This window comes from Ctenocephalides felis, unplaced genomic scaffold, assembly GCF_003426905.1.
Source record: "Ctenocephalides felis isolate EL2017-DRISC unplaced genomic scaffold, ASM342690v1 CF-g0.4_SCAFFOLD_01170, whole genome shotgun sequence".
NCBI lineage: Eukaryota > Metazoa > Arthropoda > Insecta > Siphonaptera > Pulicidae > Ctenocephalides > Ctenocephalides felis.
The window spans coordinates 4,614,906-4,629,934 of record NW_020537324.1 but is presented as its reverse complement, the minus strand read 5'-3'; the positions used below and the strand labels follow the sequence as shown (position 1 = coordinate 4,629,934).

General features: G+C 30.0%; 2 protein-coding genes and 1 long non-coding RNA gene across 7 annotated transcripts in view; 1 reads left to right on the top strand and 2 right to left on the bottom strand.

The window, feature by feature from the left end:
* Nucleotides 1-2,094: 2,094 nt before the first annotated feature.
* Nucleotides 2,095-7,612, bottom strand: LOC113365997. Of its 2 annotated transcripts, XR_003366248.1 has the most exons (6): nt 7,482-7,612; nt 6,262-6,377; nt 5,158-5,246; nt 3,970-4,175; nt 2,315-2,500; nt 2,095-2,233 (listed from the first exon to the last, which is right to left on the bottom strand). It is a non-coding gene; the product is annotated as an uncharacterized LOC113365997 (long non-coding RNA). The 2 variants fall into 2 exon arrangements; XR_003366249.1 differs by lacking the exon at nt 3,970-4,175.
* Nucleotides 7,613-7,693: 81 nt separating this feature from the next.
* Nucleotides 7,694-10,837, top strand: LOC113365993 (serine/threonine-protein phosphatase PP2A 65 kDa regulatory subunit). Of its 4 annotated transcripts, none has more exons than XM_026607540.1 (10): nt 7,694-8,000; nt 8,068-8,221; nt 8,284-8,463; nt 8,536-8,663; nt 8,721-8,840; nt 9,091-9,225; nt 9,293-9,499; nt 9,564-10,088; nt 10,169-10,441; nt 10,610-10,837. In XM_026607540.1, the coding sequence occupies exons 1-10, from the start codon at nt 7,920-7,922 to the stop codon at nt 10,613-10,615; spliced, it is 1,809 nt and encodes a 602-aa protein (XP_026463325.1). In that variant the 5' UTR covers nt 7,694-7,919; the 3' UTR covers nt 10,616-10,837. The 4 variants fall into 4 exon arrangements, with proteins under 4 accessions (XP_026463325.1, XP_026463326.1, XP_026463324.1 ...); XM_026607542.1 differs by having other exon boundaries at nt 7,695-8,000; nt 10,169-10,412; nt 10,610-10,835; XM_026607541.1 differs by lacking the exon at nt 10,610-10,837 and having other exon boundaries at nt 8,721-8,831; nt 10,169-10,545.
* Nucleotides 10,838-12,264: 1,427 nt separating this feature from the next.
* Nucleotides 12,265-15,029, bottom strand: part of LOC113365996 (out at first protein) — a 103,369-nt gene continuing 100,604 nt past the window's right edge. The window contains exons 6-7 of the mRNA XM_026607543.1: nt 13,990-14,156; nt 12,265-12,754 (exon numbers count right to left, since the gene is read on the bottom strand). Coding sequence (XP_026463328.1) covers nt 12,599-12,754; nt 13,990-14,156 — 323 coding nt within the window. The 3' untranslated portion in view covers nt 12,265-12,598. The remainder of the gene's footprint in view (nt 12,755-13,989; nt 14,157-15,029) is intronic.

The window sequence follows — 15,029 nt, the reverse complement described above, 5'->3', positions numbered from 1 at the left end:
AATAAATAAATACCACAACGTGATATTCTGTTTAATAACTGGAGGTAAGATTCGAACTCGGTACGTTGTTGATACGAAGCCATAACTCTACCAATTACGCCAACACAGGCCGCATGGATTATGCTTTTTTTCGGCCTCATAACTTGTTAGTTTGTTATATCTAAATATTAACTTTGTGTTATTCAACAATAAATAAATACCACAACGTGATATTCTGTTTAATAGCAGGAGATAAGATTCGAACTCGGTACCTTGTTGATACGAAGCCATAACTCTACCAATTACGCCAACACAGGCCGCATGGATTATGCTTTTTTTCGGCCTCATAACTTGTTAGTTTGTTATATCTAAATATTAACTATGTTATTCAACAATAAATGAATACCACATTGTTAATCGTACACTGCTGAATTCCGTTTTTTTACCTGGAGATACGATTCGAACTCGCTACCCCTGTTGGTACGAAGCCATTACTCTACCAATACTTACGCCAAACAGGCCATACCAATTCAACTTTTTTTGGCATATCTGTTGGAAATCTTTTTGGAAAAAAATTTTTGGTCAAAAAAATTTTGGAAAAAAAAATTTCGGGAAAAAAAATTTTGGAAAAAAAATTTCGGGAAAAAAATATTTTGGTCAAAAAAATTTTGGGAAAAAAAATTTGGGAAAAGAATGTTTGGTCAAAAAAAAATGGAAAAAAAAATTTTGGTAAAAAAAAAATGGGAAAAAAATTTTTTGGGAAAGAATTTTGGGAAAAAAATTTTTGGTCAAAAAAATTTTGGAGAAAAAAAAATTGGGCAAAAAAATTTTGGTCGATTTTCCGAAGTCCGGATAAACCGAAGTCCTGATAATGCGAAAAAAAGTTGGGAAAAAAAATTGGGACAAAAATTTTTGGTCAAAAAAATTTTGGAGAAAAAAAATTTTGCGGAAAAAAAAGTTTTTAGGAAAAAAAAATTTTTGGAAAAAAAATTTTTTGAAAAAAATGTTTGGAAAAAAAATTTTGAGAAAAAATTTTTGGAAAAAAAAATTAAAAAAAAAATGTATGCATTTGTGTGGCGCCATCTAGTTATGTTTAATAATAACTAGCAGAATTCACCGATTGGTGAAAAAAATTTTGTTCAAAAAAATTTGGACAAAAAATTTGGTCAAAAAAAATCGGACAAAAAATTTTGAACAAAACAATTTGGACAAAAAATATTTTGGAACCGTTAACCTCTAGCATAAAATTTTCAGTAGAATTATTTTGCGTTTTTCGTTGCCTTTTTTGGAAAAAAAATTTGGGGTAAAAAATTTTGTGGAAAAAACTTTGAGGGAAAAAACAGGGAAAATTATTTGTTTTGAAAAAAAATTTAGGGTAGAAAATTTTGTGGAAAAAACTTTGGGGGAAAAACAGGGAAAATTATTTTTTTTTTGAAAAAAATTTTATGGTAGAAAATTTTAGGAAAAAAATTTGGGAAAAACTTCTTGGGTAGAAAATTTTGTGAAAAAAAAATTGGGAAAAAATTTTTTTTGAAAAAAATTGGGAAAAAAAAAGGCAAGTTTAATACCCGAAATGTATGAAGGACGGTTTGCTTAGGTACATGCATTCTATATTTTAGAGGATGTGCTATTGAAAATGCATACGAATTAGGGATGCGACATCTGTCGCATATTTAGTAAACTTTCGGAAATAAGGTGCAGTTCGAACAAGTAAATATATTCGTAAATTAATTAATTTAATAACATGTATTTTCATGTGACACCCACATACAATGTGGATTACATTTTGAAATAAACTTAACTAATTAATTAACACAACACACAAAACTGACAGCCCCTGCAAATATTCAAATCTACAATTTTTTATATAAAAATTTATTTATCGCATATCCAAATACTATACACTATACTTTTCACTGTATATATTCAAATCTTATCTTGGAAAAAAATTTTGGGAAAAAATTTTTTTTGGAAAAAAATTTTAGGGTAGAAAATTTTGTGGAAAAAACTTTGGGGGAAAAAAACAGGGGAAATTATTTTTTTTTTTATTAAAAATTTTATGGTAGAAAATTTTAGAAAAAAAATTTTGAGAAAAGAAATTTTTTTGTAAAAAATTTTGGGGACAAAAATTTTGAAAAAAAAATTGGGGAAAAACTTTTTGGGGTAGAAGAAAATTTTGGGTAAAAAAAATTGGGGAAAAAAATGGAAAAATTTTTTTGGGGAAGCAAAGCTTCGTTTGGCAAGGCATCAAAGTCTGTAAATAAAGAAACAACAATATAAGTCAAATGAATTACATAAATAAATAAATATAAACGCCTGATTTTTATCAACGTACATTCTATTATAAAATGATTGAAGTAAACTCCAAATTCTTTAAAGCGGCAAAGTCTGGAAGGAACTCATTAGGAACAAAGTCTGGAAGAAGTTTTTCGTCTCATTTAAAAGCATCAAAAGCATTTGAAGCAGCAAGGTCTGGAAAGTGTTCATCATCTTATGGAAAAGCATCATCAGCATTCAAACCCTAGAAAAAAAATCATCATAAGTGTGGGAGTAGTAATGTATATGAAAGTATGAACTCCACTTGTATAAAAATATATAAAATTTATTGACTATAAAAATTAATGCTATGAAAATATGACAAGTCCAATTGTTTTTCTCTGTCATGAGTAGCCTGCTTGATCCCCACATAAGCTAACATACATTACATTGGATTTACAGTAGGGCCCTACTAGATTTACAGTAGGGGCAATCGGGGCTACTGCCCAGGGCAGCAAAATTTGGATAGTGAGAAAAAAATTCTATACAATATAATCAACTTTTTTAACAATATTTTTTATTTCAAGAAATATAATTAACAAAACATAATACGATTGCAATGCAAAATTTGGGTTGAAATAAACGATAACTAAAATTTATTATTTTGCCTTGCCTCCCTCTCCGAACGTAAATTATGAAATTGGTTTATAAGTTATCAAATTTGGCAATTTGGCTAATATATATAAGCTAAGTAAACAAGCTGAAAGTTTAAAAACAAATGTTCTTCAGTTCTCGAGCCCTCTTAACACGACAAATTTGTGCACTTCCAAGCTTATAGCGTCAAAAAAAAAAATTTAAACTAGTGACTCATGGCATTGTGCCTTAAGACAAATTACTGAAACATCCCGTACTAAAAATTACATTTTATAAAGAGCTTTAAATTTTATTGAAAAATGAAAAAAAAAGACTTCTAAAACACATTTTTTGTATTTTGAAATTTTTCGAAAATTATGAACTTTTTCCCAAGAAATCGCGCTGCGTAGCTGTTTCAGAGAAGAAATATCGAAACTCAGTTACCATTTTTCGTAATTGCCTGTACCAAAAGCTAATCAGCACGTCTCCCCATCAATACAAATCTAATATTTTTTAATTATTCAAGTCGATTTCGAGAACACGTATCAACCGATTTATGATTCAATTCCTATTGATAAGGAGACGTGCTGATTAGTTATTGGTCAAGGCAGGTCTAATTGTTTTGAAGATATGGGCCCAAATGGCAAAAATGATAATTCAGTTTTTGAGAAAAAAGCGTCCAATAACAGTCAAAAAAATTTACAGAATAAATAACTGCTTAAATTTGTGGGGGGCAGGTTTAGCGGTTTCGATGATCCAATAAAGAAAGAAACATTTGGCGGACAAAAGTGATCATAAGGCATATGCACATTAAATTATCAGATGTTTTAAAGATATTATAATAATAAGTATAAATTTTGTTTATATTTATATAAGTTCTGTAACATTGTTTATCCGTTAGACTGCGACGCGGCGCTTACGCGCTTCTATATTTTGTCCCTCGCAGCTGAAGCAGCGCAATTGCTTTAAAAGAATGTTCGGAAGTTTGTAAATTTTCAGAAATGGGGCGGCATTTTTGTCAGTGCCCCGGGGCGCCAAATTTCTACATCCGGCCCTGATTACATGAATAAATATATTTATGACAAAGTTTAATTAACATACATTTTAAGTATATCAATCCAAGCAGACTCAAATTCTTCAAGGCAGCAGCAAAGTGACTTCAAAGTTCAGTAAACACCAGCCTATCATCATACAGCATAGTATTTCCAAATCTTCAACTTCTTTTTTCATTTTCTTCAGCTATAATCATTTCATCTTGAGCAGGCTCGGTTCATCGTGAAGCTCGGTTTCAATACAAGTCAATTTATCTAAAATTGATACACAGCAAACAAACAACAATACATTAATGTACCTTGTATATCGTAATATCTATGCCTTTTAACTAACGTGTCAAAAACATGCACATTTTTTCTTTTAATATTACATGTCAAAAAGTCATGGATTTTTTACTAAAATCAAATGCAACAGAAGATTTTTCAAAAAAAAATTTTAGGTGAAAATGGGTAAAAAATATTTTGAGAAAATAGGTTTTTTTCGCGTTTGATTCAAGTGAAAAAGCATGGATATATATCCATGACTTTTTAACATAAAATATTGATAGGAAAAATGTGTATGTTTTTCACATGTTTGATTTAAGTGAAAAGGCATGGATCCATGATATACAAATTAAAGCATTTTCAAACAATTAACACTTTCGGGCCATATAAAATACTTTTGATAATCTATACTATACCATTTTTAGAAATTTTTTTTTCAAAAACAGTTCACAGATTTTAAAATTGATATTAAATTTTACAAATCAATGAACACTATGAAAAATCCATGGATCCAATATAAGCAATATAAAAATTATGAAATTAATATAATTTAAAATATCTAATAATATCTAAATTTCTAATTTGAAATTATAAAATTAGAAATTTATAATAAAATAAAATAATGTAGATATAAAATGAAAATATAATTTAAAAATATTAAAAATAAATAATTAAAAAAAATAAATAAATAAATAAACAAAAATTATGGAAATAGTGATAACACTAAAACAAATAAAAAAAATATTTCAAATGACTTCAAATATGAAAACTAAATTTTTGAGCCAGTTATATTTAGATAGTTAACAAAAACTAGTAACATACTATACAAATAACAGAGCTAATCAATTTTCGATCGTATTAAATGAATTATCTGTCATCAAACTCGAGCAAACACTTTTTTAATTTGGATAATCTTGCACATGCTCATAATTATGATAGAATTGAATAAAAATAAGTACTCATCTGAACTTACTCTATCCATTCCAAGTCCTGGCTGTATGGACCAATGAAAGAGCGAGTTGTACATTGTACCCGGTTGTTCAAGTCCCAGCTGTCAATAACCTACATGATAAATATAATTATTAGGTAGGCTAGGCACATGTACTACTATGCTAGTTCTATTAGTAAGAAGAAAAGTTCAAAACTTGTTTCCTGACCAAGTCCTACATTTTACTTCGCTACTTGCAATTAATAAAATCAATACATTGTGTCTTTTGCTAAACAATCAAGGGTGCTTGAATTTAATTGTAAGTCCTGATGAATGGTTGTAATAAAAAATTTAAATTAGTTAATGCATAGCTATATAAAAACATTAGTCGAAACTGAACACAGCGTGAATGTGTTGAATATTTTAATGTGCTTTGCAGATGTCTTATAAATATGATGTGGTGTAATTGTGTTGTCAAAATGATGTTCTATAATTTGCAAGTATTCAGTTTTGTTTTATTCTATCGCATTGCAATTTTTTACCACTAGCGAGCTGTATGTAGATCCTAGGGAATTAAACAATTGTAAATGAGATACAAAGTTATTTGAAGAAAGAATTTAATTATATGATTATTCTTATAAAAGGGGTATATGCAACTCTATTAACAAAAATTGGATTAATAAGTTTCTTGCCAGACAAGAAGATTGAAACTATATTTCAAAAGAGTTAATATTCCAACATTTTATCTTTTACACATTATGTTGTAAAAATTATACAGCAACTTTTCTTAGCATTTCCTTTATGCACAATATGAGTTTCAAACAGTACAAAAATATTACAAATGCTTCTGCTTATTTGCTATTATAGATAATAAATGAATTATCAGAACAATATTGTAACAATATTCTTGCTTTTCTATATTAGTAAACAAGAGAGTACTGCTTGCAATTCAGATATATACTACAAATCAATATTGAAACTAAAAAATTTCAAATGATAAATGTATCGGCTAAACTGTGTGTATAAATATCTCAAACTGCGTGTATAAATAATCTAAATTTTATGAACATATTGTGAACTATAAATCTGATAATATATTTTTTTGCACAATTGGCTTGGCCGATTGTCATGCAAAACTAATTAACATACCTTAAGGCAAATTCCCTGAACTGAATTAGACAACTACTGTTTGATGGATGCGTTCAATAGGATCACCGACTCACAAACTTCATCCCATAAATAGTATATTGAATAGTATACTGAACCTGTAAAATACAGAGATTTGTATTGAATTCAGATGAACAAAATTGTAGATATATAATTATAAACATAGCTATACTCATTAAAGCACTTTTCCTGCACTATTTTGAATCCATAAAAAATAGTCTTTTAATTGCTCCTCTATATTCATTCAAAATGAATAAGCTATTTAGTTCCTTGATAAAATACATTTGCTTTAAAATTATGATTGTGTGGTCAATGTACTACAATCTACACCTTACTACAATCCAAGGTTCTTCTGATATATAAATCAAAGTGAATTAGCACTAGCATTAGAACTGATTTGTCAGTAAAAGATTAACAAAAATGAACAAATAAATTCTCGGTACAGGGTAAAGTTGCTTATTGTTAGGTCAACCGTCTTAACAAAATTATGCTAACATTATTTTGTGCAATTTTCTTTGGAAAAATCTTTGGCGGCCATTGAATTTTTATCACAGAAATATAAATTAATTTTCTTAATACTTAATGATACTTATAGAAATTGTACTTTCAGTATGGTTGAGGCCACCTATAGCCTTAGACTCATTACTATAATATTACATAGCATTCAATCTAATTAAATTCTTTATTAATTACCAAGTGGAACATAAGTTTTTTTAATAAAACCCAACATAAAAAAATTCTGAATGAATAAATGTAATTCACACAGAATGAAAATTGTTTATGCGATAACAGCAGTTATTAGTTACACTTGCTTGTTGAAACTTTGGAAAATTGTATCTCATTATTGCTTCGCATTTAACAAAAAAGGCCCACTCTCGATAGGCCTGGACCCTGGACGTGGCCGAAACTGTCTGATAAGATAGGGTCTGAAGCCTAGACAATATAAAAATACCTAGACAATATAATAATGGTCTGAAGGATAGATACGCGTCACAGAACACTGCCCTTAAGAATAACGTGTATATATACATTACACGATCAGGGTAAAGAATAATTAAGTGATACACATACCGAAAAATAAAAATTGACTTTATTATGATCACGAAAAAAAAGTTAAAAGTATTTACAATTTGGTTATCCTCATATTAACCTCCTCCTCATGACCAACATTGTCATTTACAACACTTGGATTAATACCATACCTCACGACAAATCTACTTTATGACTCCTCCTCACGACTATCTTTATGTTTTGATATAACCTATGATCTATGATAACACCAGATAACACCGTGATTTCGAAACGTCATTTTGCCATAAATAATCCGTATTAGATGAAGTTGGGCATTTAAATACTGTAATGTAGTGGTATACCTGAACTGACATAGCGTAGCGATCTTAGTAATCGGAGGCACCAACATTTAAATCACATACTTGGCTTGACTTATCTAATTCTACTATGTTAATGGAAAGTATTTGTTGTTTATGTCCAGAAATTTATACATAGCATTGGGAAAGAGTTATTAAGAATTTTAAAGCGGTTTGAAAAACTTGTTTGCGTACATTAAACGCATTAGTTTATATTTTAAGGTGGCTTAAAGTTCATTTTAGCGAAGTGGGTAGTGACTCGAATTGTCAGACATGGCCGCTAGTGATTCTACCGACGATTCCTTGTATCCTATTGCTATTTTAATTGATGAACTAAAGAATGAAGATGTGCAGGTTTGTGAATATCAAAGTCAGGAAAGGTATTTATTTATTAATTATCTTATTACACTTATTTTTTCAGTTGCGCTTAAATTCAATCAAGAAATTATCTACAATTGCTTTAGCATTGGGGGTTGAGAGAACCCGTTCTGAATTGATACCCTTTTTAACAGAAACAATTTATGATGAAGACGAGGTTCTACTTGCGTTAGCTGAACAATTGGGAAATTTTATTTGTTAGTAATATACGTTTTGTCATTCATTTTAAAAATCTTTTTACTAAACTAAACAATTGTAGCACTTGTTGGCGGTCCAGAACATGCTCATTGTTTATTACCTCCTCTCGAATCTTTGGCTACTGTTGAGGAAACTGTTGTTCGTGATAAAGCTGTAGAGTCACTAAGAGCAGTTGCGCAACAGCACAGTCCTCAAGATTTGGAAGCACATTTTGTTCCATTGTTGCAAAGATTAGCATCAGGTTAAAATTTTATTGATAAATGTAATAATAATTTTTAACAAATAAAATTATGTGAATATTTTATTATTGTAGGGGATTGGTTTACATCTAGAACATCTGCTTGTGGTTTATTTTCCGTCTGCTACCCACGAGTATCTTCTACAGTTAAAAATGATCTGAGAAGCAACTTTAGATCATTATGCCAAGATGACACACCAATGGTAATTTTTATCATCAAAATTTAACTATCATTATGGTTATTACTTATATTATTATAGGTCAGACGTGCTGCAGCTAGTAAGCTTGGTGAATTGGCTAAAGTTGTGGAGCTGGAATATTTAAAATCTGACCTGATTCCAATGTTTGTCACCTTGGCTCAAGATGAACAGGCAAGTTCGGTTCGTGACCAACATCTTTATTTATATGCAGTCCCTCATTGATATGATTAACCTGTTTATTCATTTTTAATCCATTTTTATACACATTTTTGCACATTTATAAAATAACTAATATTCATCTTAAAACGCCCAATGGTATGTTCTTACCTGCTAAAATAATTACAACTTAATATAATATATTAAGTTATAAGTCATATAATTTGGCAGAGTTATCAGTGCGCTGTACTTGGAACATTTGTGTTTTTTACAGGATTCTGTGCGTCTTCTAGCAGTTGAGGCTTGTGTGAGTATTGCTACATTATTACAACAAGAGGATGTTGAACAATTAGTAATGCCGACTTTGAGACAATGTGCCAATGATTCCTCTTGGAGAGTGCGTTATATGGTTTGTAATTAATAAATTACTAAATTAATAGCAAAAAGAAAAAAATAACAAAATGAAATAAATCTAGGTTGCTGATAAGTTTACTGAACTTCAAAAAGCTGTTGGCCATGAGATTACAAAAACAGATTTGGTTTCTGCATTCCAAAGTTTATTGAAAGATACAGAAGCTGAAGTACGCGCTGCTGCAGCTTCAAAAGTTAAAGACTTTTGTGTCAATTTGGAGAAAAGTCAACAAGAAAGCATAATTATGACTAGTGTTTTACCATATGTAAAAGTAAGTTTTGTTCAAATTATTTACCTAATGCATTATTTTTATGATATATTAATGAATTTTTAAGGAATTAGTTGTTGATCCCAATCAACATGTAAAATCTGCCTTGGCATCAGTGATAATGGGTTTGAGTCCAATTCTCGGCCGTCATAATACTATTGAGCATTTACTACCACTATTCCTAAACCAGCTGAAAGATGAATGCCCGGAAGTTCGTTTAAATATCATATCAAACTTGGATTGTGTCAATGAAGTGATAGGCATCCAGCAATTGTCACAGTCTTTACTTCCAGCCATTGTTGAATTAGCGGAAGACTCAAAGTGGAGAGTAAGGCTAGCCATCATAGAATACATGCCTCTTCTGGCAGGGCAATTGGGCCAAGAGTTCTTTGATGAGAAACTAAACACGCTATGTATGAGCTGGCTAGTTGATCATGTGTTTGCAATTAGGGAGGCGGCAACACTGAATCTTAAAAAGCTTGTTGAACAATTTGGCTCCCAATGGGCAGAATCAACAGTAATTCCAAAAGTATTGGCAATGTCACGAGATCAAAATTATTTGCATAGGATGACTTGTTTGTTCTGTATAAATGTAAGTTTGCACATTCATGTCCATTGTAATAAGTCCAACTGCTCAAGTAATTTACAATATTTTATGGAATTTTTTTAAAGGTTTTGGCAGAAGCATGTGGAAACGACATCACTACAAGACTTTTGCTACCCACTGTTTTATCAATGGCTGCAGATAATGTTGCAAATGTTCGTTTTAATGTTGCAAAAACTTTACAACGAATAGGACCCTGGCTTGAGCATTCAGTTATACAACCACAAGTGAAACCAATCTTAGACAAGTTAACAATTGATACCGATAATGATGTGCAATACTTTGCCTCTGAAGCTGCTTCTGGAATTGCAGGTAGAACACCTGAACTGATTGCTGCTAATGTATGAACAATAATAATATTAATCTCTAAATTTATATGCATTATGCTTATAATACAATCACATTAACTGAAGAAATATGAACTTCGATGCTTTTGTTTTACTTATACTATAATAAAAATTAAAAAAAAAATTCATTCAGGATCTGTACAAGCTTTCTGTTTGTTACAGCTTTAGGTTGAAACACGCCAAGTGGAAGTTTATTTTTAATCACAATCCCGAAGATTAGAATGATTCATATATTAAATTATAATAAATTCCTAAAGTATGCAGATTGTAACTTTGACAGAAATATATCATAACTGTGAAGCAAGTGTTTAATTTCTGCTGTACCTAACAAGCGGATTTTGGAAATACGTAAATAATCGACTTGATCCATATGAAAGCAATATATTAATTTAAGAGAGATTTAGGTAGAGCATTGCAATGTAAGAAACTATTGCAAAAATTATTTAATTTGAACATAATTTTCAAACATGTTTGCTATTTCCGACAAATTGATTCCACAAATGTTATTGAAAAATAAAATTGCGCCTAGTTCTCTGTAGTCCATGGTTTTAACTTGATATTTATTAAATTTAGTAAAATGTGTTTAAAATAATTAACATAGGATTATAAATATGTTTAATACATACCCCAAACAGTTCCACATTAGTAGCAATCTACAAAGCTAATGTATTACATTTATTGAATTGAATAAAATACTTGAATACACATCGTTACTCTTTATTATAAAAGTTAAGAAAATTTCAATATACACCGCTCATATCGCTAAAGTGGAGCGAGCCTTTAATTTAGATTTACATTCATACATTCATTAAAATAGAGCATTTTTAATAGTTAAGGCCACGGACATTGTGAATTATAGATATTTGCATATTTACAGGTAAAGTTAATTTACAGATAGTCAACTAATTCTTAACTGCCACTATAATCAGAATTTTAAGTTTAAACTAAGACTCATTAAATATTCTGTATTAAAGCAGAAATTAAGAAGTATTAAATGTAAGTTATGAATTACAAAATATTTAGTTCTTTGCATCTATAGGTATAATACAGGACTCTGTCATAAATTATAGTATATACAAGAAGATATAATATAAATTTATAAAACTAAAACATTAATATTTAATATACCTATTGTTTTAAATTGATACTTTCAAATATTTTGGCAATTTTGAACCCATTATTATTTGTTACTTCAAGCAACTTTGCTTATGCGACAAAATATGTAGATGTATCAAACTTATTTCTAATAAATGTTATAAAAAATGGATTTACTTTGATCCTAAGCTTATTTGTTTTTTTGTTGTGGATTTTTCTTCATCACGAATATCTATAAATGTTGAATATCTAGAAGAGTGAATGATTTGAATTTGAAATGATATGCAATTTTTTATTATTGTAAAATCTAATTTATTGTAGCAAAGGACATGAAATAAAAGAAATATTTGTATATATGCTGTTTCATTTTTTCATTTGTAAAACTAAGTTCAGTAAAGTTTAATAGTTCATTTTTATTTGCAGATATAGCGCCGATTATATTTAAAAAAAAAGCGGTTACCACTAATTCTAAAATTAGTAGAAATAGTATAGTCTAATATATTATATATGCATATGATGCATATGATGCTGAAATAATATATTTTATTTGAGTTTAAAGATCAGGCTCGATAAAAAATTATTTACATATTATTTTTGATTGATATAACGCCGGATCTTTAAACTCAGATATATATATATATATATATATATATATATATATACTGAATGAATGAATGAATAATGATAGCTCATGTTATTAAATGTTAAAACTTAGCCACTTTCGCAAAAATGCATTTGTAACATTTAATATAAAAATCACATTAGCCATGGTTTGCATATCTCCATTCGTACTTAGCAGCGTACAAAAATTAATTAATTAAATTAAATTGATTTCAGAGATTTCATTTTGTTCGAAGAACTGAATTAACTATAACGTTTCTAGTTTCTGAGACAGCATTAGAAGGATCAATATTTAATTTAATAATACTTACTGCTCGTCTTTACTATTTGATATTATGAGAATTTTTATCATTTTCTTAGAAGTTACGTTCAAAACCACATAATTTCTCAGTTTGCGCAGAATCCTAGATAATAATGATGACAAAATTATTTTTGTCATTCGTCCCAGAGGCAATGCTGCTTTTGTCTGGCGTGGTACGAATACGCCGAACACTTTCGGCAGGTTTTGATGCCGCACCTGTAACTGGAACCGGCGGCGGCACTTTTTCCTCGGCAATATTTCAAACCGCAAGGATACCAGCCGACGCAAACCTAAATGCAATAAAGGCGATTAACATGATCAGAGTAGCTACCTCTACTACTGTACTGTAGTTCAATGTCGATCAAAATTAGAAGTGTAAAATGGCTTGGGAGGGGTGGGCCTGCATGAACTAGTTTTAAGTAGCCTTTTACCTTAAGGCAATCAACTTAATCATTTCTAAAATAACATTTACAGCTTTCACTAAAAAGTACTCAGAACGATTTCCAATTGATGCCTTTCAAACATACTTATATTATTTGTAAATGTTGAAATTAAATTAATTTATTCAACACATTTCATTTCATTTATTTCGGGTTCTAAAAATGTATTTTATTATACCTACGAAACATAGGACAAATACAAATGTATTTTATTTTCCATACGAAACATAGGACTACCTACACATGATCGGAATGGATTCTGATTAGAATCACGTAAGCGCGGGACGAAATTTTAAACTTTAATGAATTCAACACCTTATGGTAGGCCAATAATATTTTAGTAAGTTACTTCAGACTACAAAATATATGATTATACAAAACTTCATCAAAATCGTCAATTAATCGCAGGATAGCGTTCCTTCTCACGCTGCCTAATCAAATATACATGTGAAGTAGCTGAATGTACTGTGTGTACAGTCTACAATAAAAAAAAACAAAAAAAAAATCATCAATGTTTTCGTCAGAAACGCCCCGGACGATCTTAACCAAAAACCAAGACATTACACTTTTCTTATAATTACAAGGAAACGGCTTGGCAGATCATCGTTCAAATTGAAATTGAATGTCGCTAACATATCGAAATCGATAATATATTTAGATCGAAAACGGATACATAAACACACATACTATTTTCAAATTTGGTTTTATTCAATTCAGAATGACTTAAAAAGTCGAGAAAACCTAAATTTAGCAAATCGGATTTTTTCACAAAAACTTTAATTTTTGCTCGGGGAAGTTAAAATTAATTGTTTTTTGCCTCAGATTCTACATGCTCTGCAAAAATGAATGTGGGGTCGTTATTTTGGAATATTTTCTATGCTGTTACTTAGATGCACGTTAAATAATTTTCTCAATTATTATAATTTCATCACCTTTCCTTCTACCAAAACAAAACTCTTTGTGGTTTGAAATGGCGTAAAAGTAGCTTTAAAGTGACGTTGCCCCTTAAGCTTGACAGCAAATAGCTCAATAATGATTTCATAAGCCAAATAGTTTTAGATTTAATTATATTGTTATCTATTTACCTCGAATCGGCACCTGCAAGGCGCTCGGGCCGCCTTCGCGTCCGCACACTTCGGCAGGCGGGCAGTCGCCGGTTCGGCGACCGAATTATCGAAGGGCGCTTCCGCATGGAAATAAGCCGAAGGGAACCTCCGAGCACCTGATGGCAACCAGTCGTCACCCGGAAAACCTGAAATAATCGAATATTTATGCTATTTTTTGTTTTATTCATTGTAAATATTAATGTGCCAACTCGAATATTTCAAATCAAGTTCTTCAACAATCAGATTCAAATCACATCTTACTTGATTCGAACAAATTATTGAACACCAGAAGGCCAGTAAATCGCATGTAACTTTTGATTGTGCAAAATTTTTTCATATTTCTTCTCATATAAAGCAAATAACTTTACATCCAGCTCCAGATGAATAAAATAACTAAAGTATCAAACGACACAAGAATCTGATAATTGTTTTATATGCTTAAGTGATCAATAAACGTTTGGTTATTTTTTATTGTGAATTATTTTAAAAATATATTTCAATCGTTTTCCAAATTGAATAATTTTTGTAATCAATTTTTTGATAGTAACATATGCTCAAAATCTTTAATTTATAAGCAACTACCAAACCCGACGAACTCCGTTTCGCCACCAGATGGTTTAGTGAAAAAGATAAAGAAATTTTTTGTTTGTTTTATATTTGAAAAGGAAAAAAAATGATTTTATTGCACAACAGTAATAAATTTATTTCGATTACAAAAATGAAGTGTTTTTTAGTTGAACTTCTCTAAGTAAATGAAAGTGAATCCGCAAATTATCCGTTTCATTGAAGTGCTCTTTGGTAAACCACATTTTTTGTTTTTTGGTCTGACGTTAACAGAAACAAAGAGGATGGTTTTCCAACTTGTGAGTAATGATTTTCTAAATGGCACGGTGCCATGCACCACTAATTTTCAACGAATGCATAATTGTCAAAATCGGTTCGTGCGTTCTGGAGTTAAATCGTCAGGAAGGAAAACCCGACTTATTTTTAAATATATGTAGATTACAAAGTTTCCTGTT